Source organism: Patagioenas fasciata, chromosome 6 (genome assembly GCF_037038585.1).
Source record: "Patagioenas fasciata isolate bPatFas1 chromosome 6, bPatFas1.hap1, whole genome shotgun sequence".
Taxonomy (NCBI): domain Eukaryota; kingdom Metazoa; phylum Chordata; class Aves; order Columbiformes; family Columbidae; genus Patagioenas; species Patagioenas fasciata.
The window spans coordinates 19,682,816-19,710,386 of NC_092525.1; the positions used below are offsets into that span (position 1 = coordinate 19,682,816).

The following is a 27,571-nucleotide window of genomic DNA, read 5'->3' on the forward strand; positions in this document are numbered from 1 at the left end:
CCTGGCATCACCGAGTGCCTGGTGTGCCTGGGGGGCACAGGGGTGAGCTCCAGCAACACACAGTGCATGGCTGAGCCTGCTGCACTCAACAGCCTTGTGAAGAAAAGGGTCCCAGCAGCAAATTTTGATCATTTTAAACCATCACATGCAAGGTGAAACAGTCCCAGGATTCACAACCGATGGTTCACACCAGTAAATGCATCGATTCAGTAACAGTTGCACCGTGGGACCCCAGCAAGGTCCCTGAGCACAGGGAGCTGCAGCTGCCAGCAGCGGGACCGGGGCCGGCTGCAGGAAACCACGTCACAGCACACCCCCAATCAATTCTCAGGGTAGATTTGACATGGAAAGTGAGGGATTTCTGAGAGAAATCATTTCATACCTGCAGTTTTCTCCTCGTAGTTGTTCCAGCTGTAACTGCATGAATATTCTTCTTTGGCACTGCAGTATTTGGATCATCAAGAGACTCATCTAACTGCTCTGGCCTGTGCTTCATAATCTCAATTTCTGATATCAAGCTGCTTCTTTCATCCTGGAGGGCAGTCACCTGGTGCAGATAAAACAGCATCAACATTGTCAGACCTGTCCAGCTGGGAAGAAATGAAGCAAGACAGCTGTATGTCAACAAATTAGTTTATGAAAAAGTTGAGTGTCTAGAAATTTTAGAATGTAATTTACCGTCCTCACAGGGAAAATCCTTTGTTACGAATCCTGAAAACGAGACCTCAGCTGCTCCCCTGGGTTGGTGGGAACAACCACCCATCTCTGGGTAGCTGGGCATTTTGTTGGTTTCTTTCCAAGCAATTGCAAAATAATTTCTTTTACAAGCAGACTTTGCACTTTGTATCACATGGGAAAAGTGATCAGCCTGCGATCTGCCAGGGCACTTTCAGGCTTGCAATAGTGCACTAAATCAGTGAGGGGCTTGGGCCTTTCCTGCTTTCATCATGAATGGCCACACTTCCCAGTGGCAGGAGAAGGAACAACACTTTAGAGACTGCAGTGTTCAGGCTGTGGCTGTGAGTTGTGAAAGAGCACTACAAGCCTTTGCTTTAAAACATTCATGCAAGTACTCATTGCTAACTGGTCTTTGTTATCCTTGACTAGTAATCCATTAAAAAAGTCACTCAAATACATCTTATTCTTGTGCATCTGTAAATCCTTACCAAAACTCTTTTGTCATGAGATCCTGTACAAAGTGAAAACCAACACACGCCATTTCCAGCACCGACTGTAGCCTTCAGCCCTGCCCCCATGTTTTTGGCAGGGGGCTGGAAGACCACCAGGCAGAGGCAGCCGCACAGCACCCGACCCATGTCCCTGCAGCATTGCTCTCCAGTAGCAGAGAGGCTGGCACTGTAACAGCAAAGGCAATTCTTACAGAACTGATGAACATCACTGATCCTGACAGGACAATCAGCCTAGCACGGAAAACATCAAAGTCTATGGCTGGGTCAGGTGTGTCACAGCAACAACACTGTGACACCCACATGGAGCAAAGTGCTCTCCACTCTGACAGAACCCTGAATAAATCATCTGCACTTGTAGCTATAAAAGTAATAAGTGTCATTAACAGCCATAAAATGGAAAAGGATTAAGACAATAGAACCTTTAAAAGCTTTCTATTGAAACCTGGTTTTGTTAATTTTAACATCCCATCAAACATAACAGCATGTAGCATGTTAGTTAACTGCTATTTAAACAGGGACAATATACTTCTTAGGTTATGTTTTCCTGAATCCTACAGAAAACCTATCTTTCTTATACTCTCGGAAAACACCAAGAAAGACAGAGACCTTACTAGTGAAATAGTTTAACTGAGAAGTGTCAGTCAATATTAGGGCTTCAAATAAACACAGTTTTATAATCCCCTAAACATATCATGGTGACAAAATTAGATTAAGTATCAGATACTTAGAGTATACAGTATTAGAAACAGTTTCCTCATGATCATCATTTACAAGTCTCTCAGTCAAACAGCTGTAAAAAACAAAGCAGTGATTAATCTACTAGTCCAGGAGGTGTTGTCCTTGTGGGTTCATGTGTGGAAGGACCCATTATTTCCTTGTTCATGAGCTACAGAAAGAAGCCACCAGAAAAGGAGGTTTATTTAGATATTAAATATCTGTAAATTCACAGTCTACTGAGCACCAGTTGTATTTAACACCATGGCCTTGCATCCATTCAATATATCAAAATATATTATTTATAATAATGAAACAACAGCTCATGGTTGCTGAAGTATTTCAACAAATCTAGAATAAGATGATGGTATTTTTGGCCCACTCCTCTTCACGTTAACCACATTAACAGTAATATCTTATTGCATGAATCTCCTCTCTATTGAAGCAATTGCTACCCCCTAGTCAGTTCAAAATAGAGTGAGCCAAAGAACAGGACTTCACTTACTTAATTCAATAGCTAACCCACTTTGTGTCACCTTAACTGCCATTAAGCACATGATGGGAACATTATCCTGTCTCCAATACAAAGATGTACACAGTAAGTTTGTCAACAACTAAAGGCTTCACTTCTTGCTCAGGAATTACAGTTTTATTTCTAGACCTTCTACAGAAAGAAGGTTTGTTTAGTCAACAAACAAGAGGCTTATGGATTCATCTCTCCCAACAGGACATTTATAGCATTAAAGACAATGTAGTCAATTGAAATCTACGCTTTAAAGCCAACTACCAGTTCCACTGTTACTTTGTGTGGATGAAGCAGTTCACAAAGACCGATAAATGGGTATTTGCATTCTCAACTGACAGCATGAGGCTGTGAATTATTACTCACCTCTCGAATAGCAGTCAGGAAAACATATTGAGCAGAGTCTTCAAGGGTCTTGATCTTCTCTATGTGTTCTGTGAAAAAGAATTTGTAGTGACTCCTGACAAAGTTCATCTTAATGGCCTGAATAGCACAACATACCACTTGCACAAAGATCCAGAAGAAACTGTTCCTACAAAGCTGCTTGAAAACACGTAGTGCTCTTTTTATACAGAGCACTACCATGAATCAACCAGGCGTAGACAACACAGATGTCTTTAACTCATCTGTTAGAGGGCTTCATACATGGCAGCCAGATGTCACACACTGAGCCTCTCTTGAGCCAGCAAAGACCCTGCCCAATGTTTGTCTCCAGCCCTCAGTGCGAATGTGTGTTTGGGAAAGGGGCACTCAATCCACTGCAGCCAAAGACCTTTCCCATACTTGGAATCCCAGAATTTTCTCTGATTGAGTCCACATTTAAACTAAAATAGACAGCATTAAAAAAAATATGCAAAACACCTATCAATTAATTAGTGCAATGAAGTTGCGCACTTTAGTAAGAGTTCCGTAAGATTGTTGTGGCAAACCCACAAGTTTTGAAAGTCAATGAACTGTGGTTTAATTAACTGACCACTTATGCAAGAGAAAGCAAAACTAGTGCATTAAAAGTTGTTGGGCCAGACCACAAATATGAAGAATTAATTAATTCTGCTGACATAAAGAAATGAAATGCTTCCAAATTCAGTTGCTCCCCAAGCCTTCAAAAAGCTCCTTGGAGGCCTGAAGAAGTTCTACTTCTGGGCTGGCCAGAGAGCCCCAGTCCTGGCAATACAGAAGGGCTCAGCACCTGCTATCACAACTAATCCCAGGTGAGACCAGGAAGCCAGAAGATCGTCTGGCGAGTTTTTCTATATCATACCCTTTAAAAAACTCTCATCAAGCACCATAGTCCATAATTCCTTGCAGGATCTTCTTCAGATTACTGGACTAATTTTTGCACATGAAAGATGAGGTTATAGGTTTTATTAAATTCTTAATTTTGCTGAAATAAAATAATAATCTATAATAATATGTTCACATAGCAGCTCTATCAGAGGAGCTTGTAATGACAGGGGAAGAGAAATATCACAAGAGAAAATCCTCATGCAGCAATGCTGGAAGGCACTTAAACCATCAACAGACAGTTCAAGTTCCTTTAAGAGAACTTAAGAAGTCTGAGCTTAATTCTATGGGTTTTGGACTGCAAGATATTCTCAGGACAGACAATATCCAACCCCACATACTTCTACTAACTCTAGTTTAGAATACCTTTATTCTCCAGTTGTCACCAACATCATCCTTAATGAGATTTAGCCAAGATGCATCAAACCAAGCAACATCTCTGAAACAAAATTAAATGGTTAAACATCAACAAACACACAAATAAATGAAGATACCAGAGTCCCAGCATTAAATCATCAGCTGTTTGACTACAGTATCTAATGACACACAAACTCCTGGAGACCAGAAGTTATACCTATGTCACAGGAAATTTCTATCCTGACAGCTGAATTAAGACACTGCCTTCCGGGGCAGGAAAGATTTTTGTACATGCTTGAGCTTGCTACAGCGAGGAACACAAGGATGTGAAGGCCTTTGTCATTTGCTGACATGCTGAATGTTTATACCTGTTTACAGAAATGGAGTTACGCCCTTTAGGAAGAGTACCATACATTGTTCTGGCAAAACCCTGGAGGTCAAAAGTCAATTAACTGGTGGTTTAGTTACCTGGCCGATTACACAAGTAAACGTACCAAGTTAAGAGTTCTTGGGCAAGTCCTCAAATATGATAGAACTAATTAATACTACCAACTTAATTAAAAAAAGGAATTAAAATGCTTCCAAATTCAGTTGCTCCCCAAGCCTTCAAGAGGCTCCTCATAAGCCTAAGAAGTTCTGCTTCTGGGCTGGCCAGAGACCCTCGGTCTTGCCAACATGAAATGGCAGTTGTCAGCAAATGGCAAAATTCTACTTTATTTTTTTTTTTAATGCAAAATTCATCACCCCTTAGTGGCTGCTGTACTCAGCCTGCATGAGAAACAGCAAAGAATAATCATTGCTACGTCCAGGAGGATAAAACCTAGACCAGGGCTGCTGAATCTGTTGTGTGGTGTAGAAAAGGCAGGAGCAGGTTGCTCTGCGTGCACTTGTCTGCACAGACCAGGAAATGACGGTGCTTGGAAACAGCTGCAGACCCTGGACGGCTGTTTACTTCCTCCCTACATGAACCGGATGCACCGAAACTGAAAGTCTTGAGTCAGATGGGTTGCGAAAGGTTTGTGCAACATTCTCTCTGATGTCTCTGCTGACCTTGGACTTGTTTAATGACCATTTGACCTAGCGAACAAAGTTTTTCAAACGAGGAAAGTGAGAGGCACTTGGAGCAGCTGGACCTCCCAGGCACAGAAGAAGGCAGCGCTGGGACACGGGCGGTGAGAGAAACACAGGGAGGAGGGAGATGGAGGCCTCTGATGAGCCATGGGCTCATGGGAACGGCACAGCAAGGCTGCCAGAAGGTTTTAATCCCGGCCCCAAAAAGCTCCTTTTTGTCCTTTACACAAGGACGTGATTCCCTGGGGTTTTCTAAAGCAGCGGTGGGAGGTGGAAACAAGAGTGTGAGATTTCTTGTTGTGTGTTTTTTTTAAAGAGATCAGAGGAAAGGCTTGAATTTTATCTGGAAGAGGTTTAATCAAACTGTCCTTACTCCAATCTGGCAAAACAGGTTTCTGGATGCAGATTCCAGATCAGGTCAGCAAAAGCCACTCCATGCTGTCCTGTGTCTGTGCCCACAGCTGTGCCAGCGCGTTGCACATCTGCCACTGGCCCCTGGGGTTCTGTGGTGTCTCACGATCTCAGCCTGCCCTGACCTGCCAAAGGACACGTCCCTGCAGAGCCCCACCACCCAACCATGCTGCGTTTCCTCTGGGAGAGCATCTCCATCCAGGTGCTCCTCGTCTTCCTTGTTGTGTTCCTGCTCGTTGCCGACTACATGAAGCACAGAAAGCCCAAGGGCTTCCCTCCACAACCTTTCTATCTCCCCATCGTGGGGCACATGTACCTGATGAACTTCAGCAATCCCATGATGGCAGTACAGAAGGTGACAGGGTGGTGGGTACTGTAGGGAAGGGGAGGGAAGGGGTTGTTTCTCTGCCACCTTTGGAGTGTGGGAAGGGGGGTAACCCGAACCCCATGGCCCAGGAGGACTTGCAGGAGCTCACCCCAGGGCGAGCAGGAGGTTTGCCCTTAGTCAGCAGCAACGCGGATGAAGTTTGCCCAGGCATGAAGAAGGGGACAATTGTGGAACAATCCTTTGGGCAAAGGGCAAGCCCTGACACCACGGGTGCTGTCACAGTTGTAGGAGCTCCATAGGTCTCACTGTGCACTGGAAGGGTATTTGGGAAGGGAGTGAAACAAAAGCTGGAAAAACACAGGACTGAAAAATCAAACTGGCAGAGCTTTGTGTGATTTATGGCAAATAATCTTCAGCTCCTCATCTGTGATTTGGGAAAAGAGGAAAGGAAAAAAGACCACACAGACAAGCAGGCACTTGCGCAAACACCCTGTCTCCCCTCCTGCTCTCAGCTTCCCTTATTTTCACTTGTGTGTCCTGCCAGGCCATCCCTGTCATGACAGACACACTGATTGCAAATGCAACTCCTTGTGTTTTTTTTCTCATCCTCCCAGCTTATTGAAAAATATGGTGACATCTTCGGCGTGGACATGGGCAGTGAATCATATGTGATCATTAATGGGCTGCGGATGCTTAAGGAAGTTCTTGTAAACCAAGGGGAAAACTTCCTCGATCGCCCTGAATTGCCTGTTGCTGGGGAGGTATTCAAGAACAGGGGTGAGTTCTCCCTCAGGACACAGATCTCAGCCATAAAATCAAAGTGCTGACCCTGCAGAGGTCCAGCACAGCTGGACATAAGGCAGAGCCCTCGAGCATTTTCCCCCTCAATGGAGGGATCTGCCTTGGCTTACATTACCATGTTTCTGGCAGGAGTGCTCACTTCCAATGGGCGCTTGTGGAAGCAGCAGAGGAGGTTCACCTTGTCCACCCTCCGAAACTTCGGCTTGGGGAAGAGGAGCCTGGAGGAGCGCATCCAGGAGGAGTGCCGGTACCTCGTGGATGCGTTTGGGGATGAGCAGGGTAAGTGCCATGGCCCCTCGTAAGCTATGATGAAGGCAGAAACCAGTACGGTATGTTACAATTTCACTCATGAGTTGCTGCACGCTGAAAAATGCCTCACCTTGGAAAAGATGCTAGCACCCTGCCAGCACCCCAGCTCCCTTTTACAGGTGATTTTCCTTCAGACTGTCGAGTGAGTGGAGCTGGGTAACCCCCAAAGTATTATTCATAGCCCACCTTCAGCCTGCTGCTCTCTTGGAGATCTCCAGAACATCCTGTGTGTGTATAAGCACCGATGTTTCCAATGAATTCACATGATGTCTGCTCTTCTGCAGACCTGGCTTTCCAACCTAAACAAACTTCTCCACAGTCTGACTGAAGTGGGATGAAGGGTGGGATGTTTCCTGCAAAATGGAGCTGCCCAGCTAAGCTTGGCCGGATCCTCGGGTGGTGAGGAGTCCTGGGAGTGCAGTGATACAGGAGGATGCCCATCAGGGGCCACTCATTTCACTCCTATTTGTTGAATAGTTTATCTCTGACAACTGCAATTTCTTCTGCTTTTCTGGTAAGACCAGTTGATCATTCCTGTTGCCTTCTGCAGGGAGTCCTTTTGACCCTCACTTTAAAATCAATAACGCCGTTTCAAACATCATCTGTTCTGTCACCTTTGGCAATCGCTTTGACTACCATGATGAGAACTTCCAAAAATTGCTGCAGCTGATAGACGAGACCCTTACCCTCAGCGGGGCCACCATGAGCCAGGTACAGACTCCTGTAGCCAACACAGGCAGTGTGCACTTTTGCAGTGACATGGTTTCTCCTGTGGAGTCAACCTCAAAGCCTGTAGGTTTTTCATCAGAAAACTTGGTTGTCATTCGCTGTTCCCCTAATTTCTCTCTGCCCTTTTTTTCCAGCTGTGCAATGTGCTTGTCATTCTCACCCAACATCACCTTTCCTACCCATAAACTGCCAACCCGGCTGCTGTAATGACAGGTAGTGCATGAGTCTCTCTGTGACAGAAATACCAATCTCTTGTCAAGCTCTCTTGGAGTTCAGCTGTTTCCACCAACACCAGCAATTCACTCAGCTAGGCCCTGTAGGCTCCTCAGGTTTTGATATCAGAAGGTCTATTTCCATCCTCTATTCCATTTATCTCTCTCCTGTTCTCTCCAAAGCTGTACAACGCTTTCCCATCCATAATAAAGTTCTTCCCTGGAGCCCACCAAACCGTTTTTAAAAACTCAAGGTTGATGAGAAATTTTGTGAAAGAGAGGATCAACAAACACAAGGAGGACTGGAACCCCTCGGAGAGCCGGGACTTCATCGACTGCTACCTGCAGGAGATAGCCAAGGTCAGCACCGCAGAGCAAAGCCCTCTGCAGCGGGGCTTAGAAATCCAGAGGGATGAGAAATGAGCCCAAATTCTCCATCTGAATTGCCTCTGTGGCCACTTATGAGCTTAGGATGGACATCAGGTTCAGGGCACCCATCTAGAGGATGGAGGTGCAGGGGGCTAGCAGTTTCTGCCAAAATGCTTGGGGTTGACTTGGACTAAGCCTGGTGTCAGGGCAGCCCTCGCTGTTTGTGTGTCACTAACACATCTTTTTGTGAAGAACAACAGCGATGGCATCTTCCAGGAGGAAAACCTCATGGCATGTGCAGTTGACTTGTTCTTAGCTGGGACCGAGACCACTTCAACAACCATCCGCTGGGCTCTGCTGTTTATGGCCATGTATCCAGAAATTCAAGGTACAATCAGTGAACTGTCAGCACTTTTTCATTATTTTATCCCTCACAGCTTAGTAAGACCCTCTTTTTTGTGAGAGAGAAATGGGAATTCTCCCTGTACTCACACAAAAAAGAGGTGCGAACAGAGGCAGGTTATCCATGTCAGTCTTTGGGGGACCCTCACAGGAAGCACCCCACATTGTTCCAAGGTGATCTTGTTGTTTTTTTTTTTCCCTTGTACCTTGTCTGATCCCTGCTCTCTCCCACCAGCCCGCGTGCAAGCAGAGATCAACACGGTCATCGGGCAGGGGCGGCAGCCAGCCCTGGATGACAGGAGCAACATGCCCTACACCAGCGCCGTCATCCACGAAGTGCAGAGGAAAGGCAACATCAGTCCTTTTGGCGGGCCAAGAATGACAGTGAAGGACACAGTCGTGGATGGCTTCCGCATACCAAAGGTAACCCCACTGCTGAGCAGTGAGACTTTAGCAAGAGACTCCCCATTCCCCAGGCACATTTCACCGGGCCAGGTCCATCCTGTGCAGACAGGAGTAGAGACAGAGTGTATTTTTGCCATCCAAACAATGGGCCCAAGACTAGAGCAGATAAAAGTGATGCTGATGATGGAAAAATCTGGGTCCATAATCATTGAGCCTCTGAGCAGAGAAGAGGCAGGAAACACTGATGATGCATGCAGCAGAATTAACAAGTTGATTTTCTCCTCTTAGGGCACTAGTGTGCTCACAAATTTCACCTCTGTGTTGTTTGACAAGAAGGAATGGGAAACTCCTGACATTTTTAACCCCGGGCATTTCCTGAAGGATGGTCAGTTCTGGAGAAGAGAGGCTTTTATACCATTTTCCATAGGTAAGAATTGCTGGAATTTGGTGTTTCTGTACTTCTGCACTGAAACAGAGATTCCCTCTACATAGTGAGGACAAGAGGAAAACAGTGATGGAAAGGACAGATGTTGCTGGGAGGTGCTGCTCAAGAAGTACTCCCATGGACACTCCGTAAAAATGCTAGAGAACCTAGAAACACGGTCCCCAAAGCAGAGCATTGCCCTAGGATCCTGCTCCCACATGGCTGAGGTCACTGGAGGCTTCACTGTTGCCATCACAGGGGACCCAGACAACAGCTTCCCCAAGGACATTCCTTTTACCACCCCTCTTTCCCATACCACCATCATACACCTTCTCTGTCCCCTCTCTTTGGCGTAGCTCAAACCAACCACTTCTCCCAGCATGGGCACGTCCAGACCGTGCGTGTCAGCACAGCTTATCTAAGCAGGGGAGGATTCAGTGCCTGTACATACGGTTACACACATGCGCGCTCAAAAGTCCTGTAACTGGGAATGCAGCCCATGCTGTAATGCTAATGCTGTTATTTGGGAGCTCAGTGGGGATGCAGAAGTCATCCAGGAAAGGGGGTAATGTGCCTGGGCCGTGGTGCTAAGGGAAGGCAGAGGCTGTTGTGGCAGCAAGAGCAGCTGGGCAGCCAGCACAGGCTGAGGAAGCCATGGGTGACTGTCTCCGCAGGGAAGCGCTCCTGCCCGGGTGAGCTGCTGGCCCGCACCGAGCTCTTCCTCTTCTTCACGGCTCTGCTCCAGAAATTCACCTTCCAGGCACCACCGGACACCACACTGAGCCTCCAGTCCAAGATGGGCATCACATGGGGCCCAAAACCCTACAAGATTTGTGCTGTGCCTCGGTAGGGAAGCCTTGGCCACCGTCCTCACAGGGAAAATCCTTTGTTACGAATCCTGAAAACGAGACCTCAGCTGCTCCCCTGGGTTGGTGGGAACAACCACCCATCTCTGGGTAGCTGGGCATTTTGTTGGTTTCTTTCCAAGCAATTGCAAAATAATTTCTTTTACAAGCAGACTTTGCACTTTGTATCACATGGGAAAAGTGATCAGCCTGCGATCTGCCAGGGCACTTTCAGGCTTGCAATAGTGCACTGTAAATCAGTGAGGGGCTTGGGCCTTTCCTGCTTTCATCATGAATGGCCACACTTCCCAGTGGCAGGAGAAGGAGCAACACTTTAGAGACTGCAGTGTTCAGGCTGTGGCTGTGAGTTGTGAAAGAGCACTACAAGCCTTTGCTTTAAAACATTCATGCAAGTACTCATTGCTAACTGGTCTTTGTTATCCTTGACTAGTAATCCATTAAAAAAGTCACTCAAATACATCTTATTCTTGTGCATCTGTAAATCCTTACCAAAACTCTTTTGTCATGAGATCCTGTACAAAGTGAAAACCAACACACGCCATTTCCAGCACCGACTGTAGCCTTCAGCCCTGCCCCCATGTTTTTGGCAGGGGGCTGGAAGACCACCAGGCAGAGGCAGCCGCACAGCACCCGACCCATGTCCCTGCAGCATTGCTCTCCAGTAGCAGAGAGGCTGGCACTGTAACAGCAAAGGCAATTCCTACAGAACTGATGAACATCACTGATCCTGACAGGACAATCAGCCTAGCACGGAAAACATCAAAGTCTATGGCTGGGTCAGGTGTGTCACAGCAACAACACTGTGACACCCACATGGAGCAAAGTGCTCTCCACTCTGACAGAACCCTGAATAAATCATCTGCACTTGTAGCTATAAAAGTAATAAGTGTCATTAACAGCCATAAAATGGAAAAGGATTAAGACAACAGAACCTTTAAAAGCTTTCTATTGAAACCTGGTTTTGTTAATTTTAACATCCCATCAAACATAACAGCATGTAGCATGTTAGTTAACTGCTATTTAAACAGGGACAATATACTTCTTAGGTTATGTTTTCCTGAATCCTACAGAAAACCTATCTTTCTTATACTCTCGGAAAACACCAAGAAAGACAGAGACCTTACTAGTGAAATAGTTTAACTGAGAAGTGTCAGTCAATATTAGGGCTTCAAATAAACACAGTTTTATAATCCCCTAAACATATCATGGTGACAAAATTAGATTAAGTATCAGATACTTAGAGTATACAGTATTAGAAACAGTTTCCTCATGGTCATCATTTACAAGTCTCTCATCTGTGATTTGGGAAAAGAGGAAAGGAAAAAAGACCACACAGACAAGCAGACACTTGCGCAAACACCCTGTCTCCCCTCCTGCTCTCAGCTTCCCTTATTTTCACTTGTGTGTCCTGCCAGGCCATCCCTGTCATGACAGACACACTGATTGCAAATGCAACTCCTTGTGTTTTTTTTCTCATCCTCCCAGCTTATTGAAAAATATGGTGACATCTTCGGCGTGGACATGGGCACTGAATCATTTGTGATCATTAATGGGCTGCGGATGCTTAGGGAAGTTCTTGTAAACCAAGGGGAAAATTTCCTCGATCGCCCTGAAATGCATCTTAGTCAGGAGATCTTCAGCAACAGGGGTGAGTTCTCCCTCAGGACACAGATCTCAGCCATAAAATCAAAGCGCTGACCCTGCAGAGGTCCAGCACAGCTGGACATAAGGCAGAGCCCTAGAGCATTTTCCCCCCTCAATGGAGGGATCTGCCTTGGCTCACAGTGTTGTGTCTGTGGCAGGGCTGCTGTCTTCCAACGGGCACTTGTGGAAGCAGCAGAGGAGGTTCACCTTGTCCACCCTCCGAAACTTTGGCTTGGGGAAGAGGAGTCTGGAGGAGCGCATCCAGGAGGAGTGCCGGTACCTCGTGGATGCGTTTGGGGAGGAGCAGGGTAAGTGCCATGTCCCCTCATAAGCTGTGATGAAGGCAGAAACCAGTACGGTATGTTACAATTTCACTCATGAGTCACTGCATGCTGAAAAATGCCTCACCTTGAAAAAGATGCTAGCACCCTGCCAGCACCCCAGCTCCCTTTTACAGGTGATTTTCCCTTAGACTGAGAAGAGAAGGCATCTGGGTAACCCCCAAACCATCATTCATAGCCCACCTTCAGCCTGCTGCTCTCTTGGAGATCTCCAGAACATCCCGTGTGTGTAGGCACCAATGTTTCCCATGAAGTCATGTGATGTCTGCTCTTCTGCAGACCTGGCTTTCCAACCTAAACAAACTTCTCCACAGTCTGACTGAAATGGGACAAAGGGTGGGATGTTTGCTGCACAATGGGGCTGTCCAGCCAAGCTTGGCCAGATCCTGGGGTGGTGAGGAGTCCTGGGAACACAGTGACACAGGAGGGTGCCCATCAGGGGCCACTCATTTCGCTTCTATTTGTTGACTAGATGATATATAACAACTGTGTTTTCTTGTTCTTTTCTGGTAAGACTCAAAGAAAATTTATCATTCCCTTTGCATTCTGCAGGGGATCCTTTTGACCCTCACTTTAAAATCAATAACGCCGTTTCAAACATCATCTGCTCCATCACCTTTGGCAATCGCTTTGAATACCATGATGAGGACTTCCAAAAATTGCTGCAGCTGATAGATGAAACCCTTACCCTTAACGGGGCCATCATGAGCCAGGTACAGACTCCTGCCACCAACATGGGCAGTGTGCACTTTTGCAGTGCTATAGTTTCTCCTGCACAGTCAACCTCAATATCTCTAGCGTTTTCAGCAGCAAAATTTATTGCCATTCACTATTACCATAATTTATTTCTGCCTTTTTTCCAGCTGTTCAATGTTCATGCCACTCTCTCACACAACACCACCTTGCCTACCCATAAACTGCCAGCCTGCCTGCTGTAATGACAGGTAGTGCATGAATCTCTTTGGAGTGACAGGAATACCAATCGCTTCTCAACCTCTACCAGAGATCAGCTATTTCCACCAACTCCAGCAATTCACTCAGCTAGGCCCTGTAGGCTCCTCAGGTTTTGATATCAGAAGGTCTGTTTCCATCCTCTATTCAATTTGCCTCTCTCCTGTTCTCTCCAAAGCTGTACAATGCTTTCCCATCCATAATAAAGTTCTTCCCTGGAGCCCACCAATCCATTTTTAGAAACTCAAGATTACTGAAAAGTTTTGTGAAAGAGAGGATTGACAAACACAAGGAGGACTGGAACCCCTCGGAGAGCCGGGACTTCATCGACTGCTACCTGCAGGAGATAGCCAAGGTCAGCACCGCAGAGCAAAGCCCTCTGCAGCGGAGCTTAGAAATCCAGAGGGATGAGAAATGAGCCCAAATTCTCCATCTGAGTTGCTTCTGTGGCCAGTTATGGGCTTAGGATGAACATCAGGTTCAGGGCACCCATCTAGAGGATGGAGGTGCAGGGGGCCAGCAGTTTCTGCCAAAATGCTTGGGGTTGACTTGGACTAAGCCTGGTGTCAGGGCAGCCCTCACTGTTCGTGCATCACTAATACATCTTTTTGTGAAGGACAACGGCAATGGCATCTTCCAGGAGGAAAACCTCATGGCATGTGCAGTCGACTTGCTGTTAGCCGGGACTGAGACCACTTCAACAACTATCCGCTGGGCATTGCTGTATATGGCCATGTATCCAGAAATTCAAGGTACAATCATTAAATTATCAGCACTTTTTAATTATTTTAGCCCTTGCAGCTTTGTAAGACCCTTTTTTTCATGACAGATAAATGGTTAATCTCCCTGTATTCACACAAAAAATCAGTGCAAACTGTGTCAGATTTCCCATGTCAGTCTCACATCAATCACCCCACGTTGTTCCAAGGTGGTTTTGATTAGTTTTGGTTTTTTCACTTGTACCTTGTCTGATCCCTGCTCTTTTCCACCAGCCCGCGTGCAAGCAGAGATCGACACGGTCATCGGGCAGGGGCGGCAGCCAGCCCTGGATGACAGGAGCAACATGCCCTACACCAGCGCCGTCATCCACGAAGTGCAGAGGAAAAGCAACATTGTCCCTTTCGGTGTGCCAAGAATGACAGTGAAGGACACAGTTGTGGATGGTTTCCGCATACCAAAGGTAACCCCACTGCTGAGCAATGGGACTTTAGCAAGAGACTCCCCATTCCCCAGGTATGTTTCACTGGGCCAGGTCCATCCTGTGCAGACACGAGTAGAGACAGAGTCACTCAGCCCTGGCCACCGTTTTTACCATCCAAACAATGTTCTCCAGCACACTGAGTGGTGCAGAGTGCTGGGGGTGACACCCCCACTGCACACACTGTTGAGGTACAGATGCCATCTCACAGCTTTTACAGAAACTTGGGCCCAAGACGAGAGCAGATAAAAGTGATGCTGAAGAAGCAAAAACGAGGGTCTATCATCACTGAGTCTCCGGACAAGAATTAGCAGAATTTGACTACAGATGTTCCTAACCGAGGGGAGACTTGGAAATACAAAGGCTCCTCCAGCTCTCAGTAATAAAGTGCAATTTATTTTTCTTTTTCTCCTCTTAGGGCACTACTGTGCTCACAAATTTAACCTCTGTGATGTTTGACCAGAACGAGTGGGAAACTCCTGATGCTTTTAACCCCGGGCATTTCCTGAAAGATGGTCAGTTCTGGAAAAGAGAGTCTTTTGTACCGTTTGCTATAGGTAAGATTTGTTGGATTTTGATGCTTTGGTGCTGAGACAATGAGATGAGGAAAAGGCCAATGTTGGCTGCGCCCTGGGAGTTGCTGCTCAAGCAGTGCTCACAGGGACAACCCATAAAAATGCCAGATACCCTAGAAACAGCTTCACCAAGCAGAGCATTGCCTTGTGCTCTTGCTCCCACATGGCCGAGGTCACTAGAGGCTTCACTGTTGCCATCACAGGGGACCCAGACAACAGCTTCCCCAAGGACATTCCTTTTACCACCCCTCTTTCCCATACCACCATCATACACCTTCTCTGTCCCCTCTCTTTGGCGTAGCTCAAACCAACCACTTCTCCCAGCATGGGCACATCCAGACCGTGTGTGCAAGCACAGCTTATCTATGCAGGGGAGGATTCAGTGCCTGTACATACGGTTACACGCATGTGCCCTCTAAAGTCCTGTAACTGGGGATGCAGCCCGTGCTGTAACGCTAATGCTGTTATTGGGGAGTTAACTTTAGATGCAAAACTCATCCAGGAAAGGGGGTAACATGCCTGGACCATGGTGCTAAGGGAAGGCAGAGGCTGTTGTGGCAGCAAAGGAACTGGGCAACCAGCGCAGGCTGAGGAAGCCATGGGTGACTGTCTCCGCAGGGAAGCGCTCCTGCCCAGGTGAGCTGCTGGCCCGCACCGAGCTCTTCCTCTTCTTCACGGCTTTGCTCCAGAAATTCACCTTCCAGGTGCCACCGGACACCACACTCGGCCTCCAGTTCAAGCTGGGCATCACGCTTACCCCAAAGCCCTACAAGATCTGTGCTGTGCCTCGGTAAGGAAGCCTTGGCCACCGTCCTCACAGGGAAAATCCTTTGTTAGGGATGCTGGAAATGAGCCCTCGACTGCTCCCCTGGGTGGTGGTAACAACCACCTGGCTCCAGAGAGACACCGGACAGTTTGTTGGTTTCTTTTCAAGCAACTGCAAAATAAATTCTTTTACAAGCAGACTTCTCACTCTGTATCACATGGGAAGAGTGATCAGCCTGGGATCTGCCAGGGCACTTTTAGTCTTGCGATAGGGCACTGTCAATGAGGGAGGAGCTTGGGCCGTTCGTACTTGACCTACTAATATGCCACGGTTTTAGATTCTCTTATCCCATTTAAAAAACAAAAAAAAAGTCACTCCAACACATTTCTATCATGTGTACCAATAAATCCTTACCAAAACGTTTTTGTCATGAAGTATTCTTCAAAGTGAATACCACCACAGGCCATTTCCAGCACTGGCTGTAGCCTTCAGCCCTGCCCTATGTTCCAGGAATGGAACAGGGGGCTGTGAGCCCACCGGGGTAGAGGCAGCTGCACAGCACCCGACCCATGTCCCTGCGGCATTGCTCTCCAGTAGCAGAGAGGCTGGCACTGTAACAGCAAAGGCAATTCCTACAGAACTGAATAAAATCACTGACCCTGACAGGACAAGAAAACTACCAGGGAAACCATTAAAGCCTGCGGCCGGGTCCTGGCATGTCACAGCAACAACACTGTGACACCCCCATGGAGCACAGTGCTCTGCACTCTGACAGACCCCTCAATAAATCATCTGTACTTGTAGCTGTAGAAGTTTTAGGTACTGCCCTTAGAACTTGCTAAATCCTCCCCATTTACCTGCCCGGCATCACCGAGTGCCTGGTGTGCCCAGGGGGCAGAGGGATGAGCTCCAGCAACACACAGTGCATGGCTGAGCCTGCTGCACTCAACAGCCTTGTGAAGAAAAGGGTCCCCGGGAAAATACCGGCAGCAGATTTCAATCATTTTAATCCATCACATGCAAGGTGAAACAGTCCCAGGATTCACAACTGATGGTTCACGCCAGTAAATGCATCGACTCAGTAACAGTTGCACCGTGGGACCCCAGCAAGGTCCCTGAGCACAGGGAGCTGCAGCTCCCAGGAGTGGGACCGGGGCCGGCTGCAGGAACCCACGTCACAGCACACCCCCGATCAATTCTCAGGGTAGATTTGATATGACGAGGGATTTCTGAAAGAAATCATTTCATACCTCAGATTTCTTCTTGCACTTGCTACAGCCGCAACTGTACATGAAAATACTTCTTCGTCACTGCAGCATCTGGATCATCCAGAGAGTTATCTAGATGCTCTGGCCTGTCCTTCATAATCTCAATTTCTGACACCAAGCTGTTTCTTTCATCCTGGAGGGCAGTCGCCTGGTGCTGATAAAACAGCGTCAACATTGTCAGACCTGTCCATCTGGGAAGAACTGAAGCAAGACAGCTGTACATCACAAAATTTGTTTATGAAAAAGAGTGTCGAGAAATTTTAGAATGTGATTTCCATAAGCGTAGAGATCCTTTACTATATGACAGTTAAGAAATGGCAAAGAAAAAGTCCCTGTACAAGGAGACAAATTTTTGTAACTGAAACTATGTTGGAGAATGGCTTAAAAATAAGGGACAGTTGTACGAGCGGAGCCTATTCTGAAGGCCTTAGCATAAGAAGCAAAACTAGGCCACAGTGGGAACCACTGACTGTTTCAGTAAAATCAGCAAGGTCACTGAGACCTTGGCAGAATTTCACAAACAGCTTTCAAGAGCACTACAATGTAGAATAAACATAGCTAGCAGCTGCAAGTAGGAGGACCATGCAAATGTACTGTTAGAGCTTAAGCCAATTAGTAGGTGACAGGTATGCATAATTATCGTGAACTGTATAAGTATATGCTATTCGGGCTAATAAATCGAACTATGCTTTATCACTCATATTGAGTTGACCTGCGTGTTCCTCCACCGCTCAAAAAACTAAACTATGATAAAGGTAGAAAACGTGATATGGAGAATAACTGGCGCTCACAGCTTAAGCAAATGAGAATACAACACTTCATTGAAACAGTAAGTGTCATTAACAGCCATAAAATGGGAAAGGATTAAGAGCATGGTACCTTTAAAGGTTTTCTAGTGAAAGCTGTTGTGTTAATTTTAATAACCTGTCAAACATAAGAGTGTGTAGCACATGTTAGTTAACTGGCATGTAAACAGGGCAATATGCTTTTTGGGTTAATGTTTTCCTGAATCCTACAGAAAACCTACCTTTCTTATACTCTTGGAAATCATCAAGGAAGACTCAGACCTTACAAGTGAATTTATTTACAAGTAGTTCTGCACCTTGTGCACTCATCCTTGATGGGAGAGGATCAGCCTCCGTTACTGGTCCTTGGCTGACTAATGCGTATGCAGTCCATCATCATCAATGCTGGTAGTAGGATGAACCATCTACAGATCTGGGTTATGTAAAGGGACGTCAGTTATATCTGTTAATGATTTACTTGAAATGAGTGTCACCTGCTCACATTGCTGGTGCTCTTCTCCATCATCAGGTAAGGGCATTAAGGTTGCTGGATTCAGAGTAACACACCTTTTCAAAATTACATTATCTGCCATTGGAAGGATTAGTTCATACTGGTATGCCCGTTGTGGAGATAACGCTTGGGTCGCATACTGTTTGAGCAGTATTTCCACTTCATGCCCAACATGAAACTGTTATCAGGTATCTTAAAATGAGGGGATGACTTCTTTCTAATATTGTAGCTGCTGCTGCTGCTGCTACCGATTTGATACAGGTTGGTGATCCTGCTGCAACTGGATCTAATTAAGCAGAATATCATGTGCCTGGTCTCTGGTGAGGTCCTAATTTTGGTATTACTACCACGCTGCCTGTCCCTTTGTGTTCATGCACACAGAAGTTGAAGGGGTTTGTATAATCTGGGATCCTAAGGGTGGGAGCAGAAGCCAGAGGACGTTTTATTGCTCTAAAGGCTTTCTCTCTCTCCAGGACCCACCTTATAGGTTCTACTTCTTGTTGCCTCTCTCAGGGGTTTTGTTAATTCTTCTAATCCAGGAATCAATGGTTGACAAAATCCTACAGCTCTGAGGAAGCCTCATAACTGTTTCTTTGTGATTGCCCACGGGAGCTTAATTATAGCTTCTACTCTCTCTGGATTTATCACCCATTGCCCTTTCCTTAAAGCTTAGGTGTCTGACCTCTTTCTGACACAGCTAGAGTTTGGATGGAGATGGATGATGTCCTTTTTCTGCAAGAGCAGTACAAAGATGTACAGTGTCTATCATACAAGCAGTTTCATCCTTACTTACTAGCAGCAAATCATCTACATATTGTACAAGAACAGATTCTTCTGGTAATTCTATGTCTTTTAAATCATTCTTCAGGATTTGCAAAAAAATTTTAGGGGATCCTGCAAACCCCTGTGGGAATCATGTCCAGGTCATTTGTTGTCCCTTGCATGGAAAAGCAAATAGGAGTTGGCTGCCCTCTAACAGAATACTAAAAAAGCAGCAGTTAGATCACAGTAAAATACTTTGCCCAGTGCAGTATTTGAAAGAATATGACACGGAGATTAGGTCCCACTGTGTGTGGTGTTTCTACGTGCTGTTTAATTTCCTGTAAATCTTGCACAAACCGATATTCCAGATCCCCAGCTTTATCTAGTCTGTTCTTTCTCACAGGGAGTATTATAGAGCAACAGACATACTTTCAAAATCCCTTGGGCCAAGTATCAGTTTATCTGCTTCTAAATGATTTTCTCTGCCTCTTGAGAGATAGAATACAGTTTCAAAGCTGGCGAGGTTCCTCCCTTTGTTTTTATGTTTATGGGTTTAGCTGAAGCCAGCAACCCTGCATCAGTGCTAGTTTTACCTCACAGTTTTGTAGGTACTGATTTGAATGATTCTGATATTTTAAACTCATCTTTCAAATTTCCCATGATCACACGCATTCCCATGATTATGAGATCTGTCCCCTTGGGTGACAATCTCAACTCCACATCCAGGGTCTGTAAAAGATCCCTTCCTAATAAGCACACTGGGGAGTCCTCTGCCAATATGAACCTGCCCCAAACACTCTTATTCCCAATTATTACCAACAACAGCTTACTCAGAATTCTGTCTCCGCCTCCCGCTACCCCATGTATTACGACTCTATCATCTTCAGTCCTGGAATTTTCAGGGTAAAATCTAAAAGGGATAGGGTAGCCCCTGTATGTACTAAAAATTCAAGTTCACAGCCTCCCACTTCACAATTATATATCCTTTATGATCCAAATGAGTTTCCCATATACTGAATATTCGAAACCTCTCTGATTCTGCAAAGTTCTTCAGGTTTTCCTCTAGTCGTTGTGAACTGTTGTCCCCTCTTCCCAAAGGAGGGAGTTAGTAGGGGTTTTTTTCCATTGTTTCAGACATTATCTAACAGTTGATACAAATCATGATGATTTAATAGCTACCTTAACAAAGTAAGATTCATTACAATGAGGTGGGCAGTGGATCTATAACTAAGGTATAACTGGACTTGATTAAACGTATTCTGCAACCTAACCTAGAGAATGCAATATTAAGAAGCAGTTTGTGATCATCATTTACAAGTCTATCAGACAAACAGATGTAAGAAACAAAGCAGAAAGCAATCTACCACTTCAGTAGGTGTTGTCTTTCTAATTAGTCTCCGTTTTCACTTGTAGAAGGAGCCGTTATTTCCTTGCTCATGAGGTACAAGAAGCCACAGAAAAAGGAGGTTAAATTAGAGTATAAATATTTGTAAATTCATTTTCTACAGAGTACCACTGTATTTACCACCATGGTCTTGCATTCCTTAAATATATCAAAACGTAATACACCTGTTGGTTCGTAAAATATTAAACCAAATCTAGAATAAGATGACTTCTTTTTTTTCCCTTCTGCAAATGAACCAAGTTAGCAGTACATCTTACTGGATAGCCTTGTGATCTCTTGTAGTTATTGGTACCCCCTAGTCAAGTTAAAACACAGTGAGCCAGAGGACAGGACTTCACTGAATAAATATCACGCTTCGTTCTGTCATGTTAATTGCCATTAAGCACACCATGGGAACATTAACACAGCTCTCACTGATCTCCAGTACAAAGATGTACACAGTAAGTTTGTCACCAATTAAAGAGCTTTTCTTCTTACTCAGGAATTACAGTATTATTTCTAGACCTTCTCCAGTCTTTGCTTGGATGAAAGGATTCAAAAATGTCAAGAAATGAACATTTGTCTTCTCAACTGACAGCATTAAGCTATGAATTATTACATACTTGGAATCCCAGATTCTTCTCTGAATACACCTACATTTAATTTAAAGTAGATAGCATTTAAAAAAGTATATGCAAAAGACCTATAGATTATTTACAGAAATGAAGTTGTGCACTTTAGGAAGAGTACCATACATTGTTCTGGCAAAACCCTGGAGGTCAAAAGTCAATTAACTGGTGGTTTAGTTACCTGGCCAATTACACAAGTAAAAGTACCAAGTTAAGAGTTCTTGGCAAGTCCTCAAATATAATAGAACTAATTAATACTACCAACTTAATTAAAAAATGGAATTAAAATGCTTCCAAATTCAGTTGCTCCCCAAGCCTTCAAGAGGCTCCTCATAAGCCTAAGAAGTTCTGCTTCTGGGCTGGCCAGAGACCCTCAGTTTTGCCACATGAAAGGGCAATTGTCAGCAAATGGCAAAATTCTATTTATTTTTTAATGCAAAATTCATCACCCTTTAGTGGCTGCTGTACTCAGTCTGCATGAGAAACAGCAAAGAATAATCACTACTATGTCCAGGAGGAAAAAACTTAGACCAGGGCTGCTGAATCCGTTGTGTGGTGTAGAAAAGGCAGGAGCAGGTTGCTCTGCGTGCACGTGTCTGCACAGACCAGGAAATGACGGTGCTTGGAAACGGCTGCAGACCCTGGACGGCTGTTTACTTCCTCCCTACATGAACCGGATGCACTGAAACTGAAAGTCTTGAGTCAGATGGGTTGCGAAAGATTTGCACAACCTTATCTCAGCTTTCTTCCCTGACCTGGGGCTTGGTCTGGTGATATTTGTGCTAGAAAACAAACTTCCATAAACGGGGACATCGCGAGGAGCTGAGAACAGCTGGACCTCCCAGGCACAGAGAAGGCAACACTGGGACACGGGTGGTGAGAGAAACACGGGGAGGAGAGAGCGGGGCTTGTGACGAGCCGTGGGCTCATGGGAACGGCACATCGAGACTGCTGAAAGGAGTTAATCCCGGGACCACAAAGCTCCTTTCTGTCCTTTAGACAAGGATGAGAACCAGTAGGCTTTCGTAAAGCAGCAGTGGGAGGTGGGAGGGGAAAAGAAGAGGATGGGATGCTTTGGTTTGTGTTTGCTTTTTTTTGAATGACATCAGAGCAAATGCTGAGTTTTATCTGGAAGGGGTTTAATCAAGCTGCCCTGACTGAAACCTGGTAAAGCAGAAGTCTTAACCATGCTGTCTTGTGTCTGTACCCACAGCTGTGCCAGCACGTTGCCCATCTGCCCCTGCCCCTGGGGTTCCCTGGTGCCCCTTGAGCTCAACCTGCCCTGACCTGCCACAGGACACGTCCCTGCAGAGCCCCACCACCCAACCATGCTGCGTTTCCTCTGGGACAGCATCTCCATCCAGGTGCTCCTCATCTTCCTCATTGTGTTCCTGCTCGTTGCCAACTACATGAAGCACAGAAAACCCAAAGGCTTCCCTCCACAACCCTTCTATCTCCCCATTGTGGGGCACATCTACCTGATGAACTTCAGCAATCCCATGATGACAGTACAGAAGGTAAGGGGATGGTGGGTACTGTAGGGAAGGGGAGAGATGGGGTTGTGTCTCTGCCACCTTTGCAGTGTGGGGACGGGGTTAACCCGAACCCCATGGCCCAGGAGGACTTGCAGGAGCTCACCCCAGGGCGAGCAGGACATTTGCCCTCAGTCGGCAGCAACGTGGATGAAGTTTGCCCCGGCATGAAGAAGGGGACAACTGGGAAGCAACCCTCTGGGTAAAGGGCAAGGCCTGACAACACGGATGCTGTCACAGCTGTAGGTGCCCCGTAGGTCTCAGTGGGCACTGGGAGGGTATTTGGGAAGGGAGAGAAACAAAAGCTGGAAAAACACAGGACTGGAAGATCAAACTGGCAGAGTTTTGCTTGATTTATGGCCAATAAGCTCCAACTCCTCATCTGTGATTTGGGAAAAGAGGAAAGAAAACAGACCACATACAGACAAGCAGGCATTTTTAGAAACACCCTGTCTCGTCTCCTATTCTCAGCTTCCCTTATTTTCACTTATGTCATATGCCAGGCCAACCCTATCCTGACAGACACACTAATTGCAAATGTAACTCAAATTTATTTGATCCCCCTCCCAGCTTAATGAAAAATATGGGGACATCTTCGGCTTGGAGATGGGCACGGCATCCTTTGTGTTTGTTAATGGGCTGCGGATGGTTAAGGAAGTTCTTGTAAACCAAGGAGAAAATTTCCTGGATCGCCCTGAAATGGCCCTTTACAAGGAGGTCTTCAGCAACAGGGGTGAGTTATCTCTTAGGACACAGATCTCAGCTGTAAGGTCAAATCAGTGACCCAGCAGAGGTTCAACACAGGTACACGTAAGGCAGAGCCCTGGAGCTTTTTGTCCTCGGTGGTAGGATCTGCCTTGTATCACAGTGTCGTGTTTCCGGCAGGACTGCTGTCTTCCAACGGGCACTTGTGGAAGCAGCAGAGGAGGTTCACCTTGTCCACCCTCCGAAACTTCGGCTTGGGGAAGAGGAGCCTGGAGAAGCGCATCCAGGAGGAGTGCCGGTACCTCGTGGATGCGTTTGGGGATGAGCAGGGTAAGTGCCATGTCCCCTTATAAGCTGAGATGAAGGCAAAAACCAGTATGACTCATTAGTCACTGCATACTGAAAAATACCTTACCTTGCAAGCAATGCTAGCACACTGCCAGCATCCCAGCTCCCTTTTACAGGTGATTTTCCTTCAGACTGACTGGTGAATGCCTGTAGCTAATCTGCAGTCTTGGCCAGATCCTGGGGTGGTGAGGCATCCTGGGAATGCAGGAGGGTGCCCGTAAGGGACCACTCATTTCACTCCTATTTGCTGAATAGTTTACTTCTGACAACTGTGTTTTCTTGTTCTTTTCTGGTAAGACTCGAAGAAAATTGATCATTCTCTTTGTCTTCTGCAGGTAATTCTTTCGACCCTCACTTTAAAATCAATAACGCCGTTTCAAACATCATCTGCTCCATCACCTTTGGCAATCGCTTTGAATACCATGATGAGGACTTCCAAAAATTGCTGCGGCTGATAGATGAGAGCATTACCAAAAGCAGGACCATCATGAGCCAGGTACAGCCTCCTGCCACCAACATGGACATAGCGGACTTTTGCAGTGCTGTAGCTTGTCCTGTGGAGTCAGCCCCAAAACCTGTAGCTTTTTCATCACTAAACTTGGTTGTCATTCGATATTCCCATAATTTATTTCTGCCCTTTTCTTCCAGCTCTGCAATGCTCTTGTCATCTCACCCAACATTCCCTTTCCTGCCCCTTAACTGCCAACCTGCCTGCTGTAATGCCAGGTAGTGCGAGTCTCTCTGTGACAGGAATACCAATCCCTTGTCAAACTCTACCAGAGATCAACTATTTCCACCAACTCCAGCAATTTAGTCAGTGTGGCACTGCAGGCTCCTCAGGTTTAACAAATGAAGAGTCTTTTCCGTCCTTTATTCAATTTGAATTTCACCTCTTCTCTCCAAAGCTGTACAACTCCTTCCCATCTATACTAAAGTTCTTCCCTGGATCACATCAAACCTTTTTTAAAAACTGGAGGTTGATGAGAAATTTCGTGAAAGAGAGGATTGACAAACACAAGGAGGACTGGAACCCCTCGGAGAGCCGGGACTTCATCGACTGCTACCTGCAGGAGATAGCCAAGGTCAGCACCGCAGAGCAAAGCCCTCTGCAGCGGAGCTTAGAAATCCAGAGGGATGAGAAACGAGCCCAAATTCTCCATCTGAGCTGCCTGTGGCCAGTTATGAGCTTAGGATGGACATCACCCATCGACAGGATGGAGGTGCAGGGGGCCAGCAGTTTCTGCCAAAATGCCTGGGGTTGACTTGGACTAAGCCTGGTGTCAGGGCAGCCCTGAGTGTTAATGCGTCACTAACACATCTTTTTGTGAAGGACAATGGCGATGGCACCTTCCAGGAGGAAAACCTTGTGGCATGTGCACTCGACTTGTTTTTAGCTGGGACTGAGACCACTTCAACAACCATCCGCTGGGCTCTGCTGTTTATGGCCATGTATCCGGAAATTCAAGGTACTACTATAGAAAGGTCAGCACTTTTCCTTGCTGTTAGCCTTCACAAATTAGTGAGACAGTTTCTTTTTGAGCGAGAAATCATTATTCTCATGGCACTCACATAAAGAAGTATCCACACTGCAACAACCCCACATTGTACTGCGGGTTGGTTTTTTGGTTTAGTTTGTTTTTTTTTGTGTTGTAGCTTGTCTGATCCCTGCTCTTTCCCACCAGCCCGTGTGCAAGCAGAGATCGACACGGTCATTGGGCAGGCGCGGCAGCCAGCCCTGGATGACAGGAGCAACATGCCCTACACCAACGCCGTCATCCATGAAGTGCAGAGGAGAGGCAACATTGCCCCTTTCACATTGCCAAGACTGACAGTGAAGGACACAGTTGTGGATGGCTTCCGCATACCAAAGGTAATCCCACAGCTGAGCAATGAGACTTAAGCGAATGACTCCCTGTTCCCCAGGAACGTTTCACCAGCCCAGGTCCATCCTGTGCAGACAGGAGTAGAGACAGAGCTACTCTGCACTGGCCACAGTGCACTCCTATTGAACATGTATTTTTGCCATCCAAACAATGTTCTCCAGCACACTGAGTGGTACAGTGCCATTTGGGATGACACCCCCACTGCACACACCGTTGAGGCACAGATTGCATCTCACAGCTTTTACAGGAACTTGAGCCCAAGACTAGAGTAGATAAAAGTGATGCTGATGAGGGAAATATGTGGGTTTGTAAACATCACACGTCTGAACACACAAGGAGTAGGAAATCTGCCCATGCAGGGGTGCTGGACAAATGATTGCAGCAGAATTTGAATATGAATGTTCTTCACGGAGAATAGACTCAAAATTAAATGCCTCACGTGCTCTCAGTTCAATTTACATTTCTTTTTATCCTCTTAGGGCACTGGTTTGATTGCAAATTTAACCTCTGTGATGTTTGACAAGAACGAGTGGGAAACCCCTGACACTTTTAACCCCGGGCATTTCCTGAAGGATGGTCAGTTCTGGAGAAGAGAGGCTTTTATACCATTTTCCATAGGTAAGATTTGCTGGAATTTGCTGCTTCTGAGCTTATGCACTGGGATGTGAATGCCAACTGCACCCTGGGAGATGCTGCTCAAGCAGTGCTCACATGGCCACAAAGCATCACAACCACACTCTGAGTTCTTTCTTGTCCAACTTCACCTACATAAGACAGATGAGGATGAAGAAAAGACAATAAAACTGTCAAAGACTGTAGAAACACCTTCACCAAGCAGAGCATTGCCCTTGGCTCCTGCTCCCACCTGGCTGAGATCACTGGAGGCTGCACTGTTGCCATCACAGGGGACCCACACAACAGCTTCCCCAAGGACACTCCTTTTACTACCTCTCTTTCTTGTGCCATTTACCACCTCTCTTTCTCGACTCCCTCTCTGTCCCCTCTGTCCCCTCTGTTTGGCGTAGCTCAAACAAACCACTTCTCCCAGCATGTGCATGTCCAGGCCGTTTGTGTCAGCGCAGCTTATCCAAGCAGGGGAGGATTCAATGCCTGTACATACGGTTACACACACATGCCCTCAAAATCCTGCAACTGGGGACACAGCCCGTGCTGTAATGCTAATGTGGTTATTGGGGAACTCAGTGGGGATGCAAAACTCATCCAGGAAAGGGGGTTACGTGCCTCGGCTGTGGTGCTAAGGGAAGGCAGAGGCTGTTGTGGCAGCAAAAGCAGCTGGGCAGCCAGCGCAGGCTGAGGAAGCCATGGGTGACTGTCTCCGCAGGGAAGCGCTCCTGCCCAGGTGAGCTGCTGGCCCGCACCGAGCTCTTCCTCTTCTTCACGGCTTTGCTCCAGAAATTCACCTTCCAGGCACCACCGGACACCACACTCAGCCTCCAGTTCAAGATGAGCATCACACTGGGCCCAAAACCCTACAAGATCTGTGCTGTGCCTCGGTAGGGAAGCCTTGGCCACTGTCCTCACAGGGAAAATCCTTTGCCATGGATGCTGAAAACGAGCCCTAGTTGGCTCCCCCGGGCAGGGTTAACAACCATCTGTCTCCAGGAAGAGACTGGGTGGTTTGTTGGTTTCTTTTCAATCAACTGCAAAATCATTTCCTTTTAGAAGCAGACTTTTCACTCTGTATCACATGGGAAAGGTGACCAGCCTGGAATCTGCCAGGGCACAGAAGTGCCCTTGCGATAGGGCACAGTAAATATAAGAGGAGCTTGGGCCTTTCAACATTTTTAGATTCTGTTATACGTGACATGTAAGCTGTTAAAAGAAAAAAAATCACTCCTCATCTTTCATGTGCATTAATAAATCCTTACAAAAA

The 27,571-nt window shown here is 46.3% G+C and overlaps 3 protein-coding genes across 6 annotated transcripts; all 3 read left to right on the plus strand.

Moving 5' to 3' along the window:
* Nucleotides 1-3,005: 3,005 nt before the first annotated feature.
* Nucleotides 3,006-10,854, plus strand: LOC139828278 (cytochrome P450 2J2-like). Its single transcript, XM_071810144.1, has 10 exons — nt 3,006-5,240; nt 5,601-5,905; nt 6,493-6,655; nt 6,809-6,958; nt 7,539-7,699; nt 8,113-8,289; nt 8,551-8,686; nt 8,936-9,123; nt 9,394-9,532; nt 10,204-10,854. The coding sequence occupies exons 2-10, from the start codon at nt 5,717-5,719 to the stop codon at nt 10,377-10,379; spliced, it is 1,479 nt and encodes a 492-aa protein (XP_071666245.1). The 5' UTR covers nt 3,006-5,240; nt 5,601-5,716; the 3' UTR covers nt 10,380-10,854.
* Nucleotides 10,855-11,829: 975 nt separating this feature from the next.
* Nucleotides 11,830-15,954, plus strand: LOC139828280 (cytochrome P450 2J2-like). Of its 2 annotated transcripts, none has more exons than XM_071810145.1 (8): nt 11,830-12,043; nt 12,198-12,347; nt 12,933-13,093; nt 13,510-13,686; nt 13,948-14,083; nt 14,324-14,511; nt 14,948-15,086; nt 15,723-15,954. In XM_071810145.1, exons 1-8 carry the CDS (start codon nt 11,845-11,847, stop codon nt 15,896-15,898), a joined length of 1,326 nt encoding a protein of 441 aa, XP_071666246.1. In that variant the 5' UTR covers nt 11,830-11,844; the 3' UTR covers nt 15,899-15,954. The 2 variants fall into 2 exon arrangements, with proteins under 2 accessions (XP_071666246.1, XP_071666247.1); XM_071810146.1 differs by having other exon boundaries at nt 13,972-14,083.
* Nucleotides 15,955-17,836: 1,882 nt separating this feature from the next.
* On the plus strand, nt 17,837-27,571 carry LOC136103947 (cytochrome P450 2J2-like). Of its 3 annotated transcripts, none has more exons than XM_065842470.2 (10): nt 17,837-17,967; nt 22,423-22,726; nt 23,312-23,474; nt 23,627-23,776; nt 24,130-24,290; nt 24,700-24,876; nt 25,125-25,260; nt 25,477-25,664; nt 26,157-26,295; nt 27,020-27,571. In XM_065842470.2, exons 2-10 carry the CDS (start codon nt 22,538-22,540, stop codon nt 27,193-27,195), a joined length of 1,479 nt encoding a protein of 492 aa, XP_065698542.1. In that variant the 5' UTR covers nt 17,837-17,967; nt 22,423-22,537; the 3' UTR covers nt 27,196-27,571. The 3 variants fall into 3 exon arrangements, with proteins under 3 accessions (XP_065698542.1, XP_065698541.1, XP_071666248.1); XM_065842469.2 differs by lacking the exon at nt 17,837-17,967 and adding an exon at nt 21,930-22,085; XM_071810147.1 differs by lacking the exon at nt 17,837-17,967 and adding an exon at nt 21,930-22,082.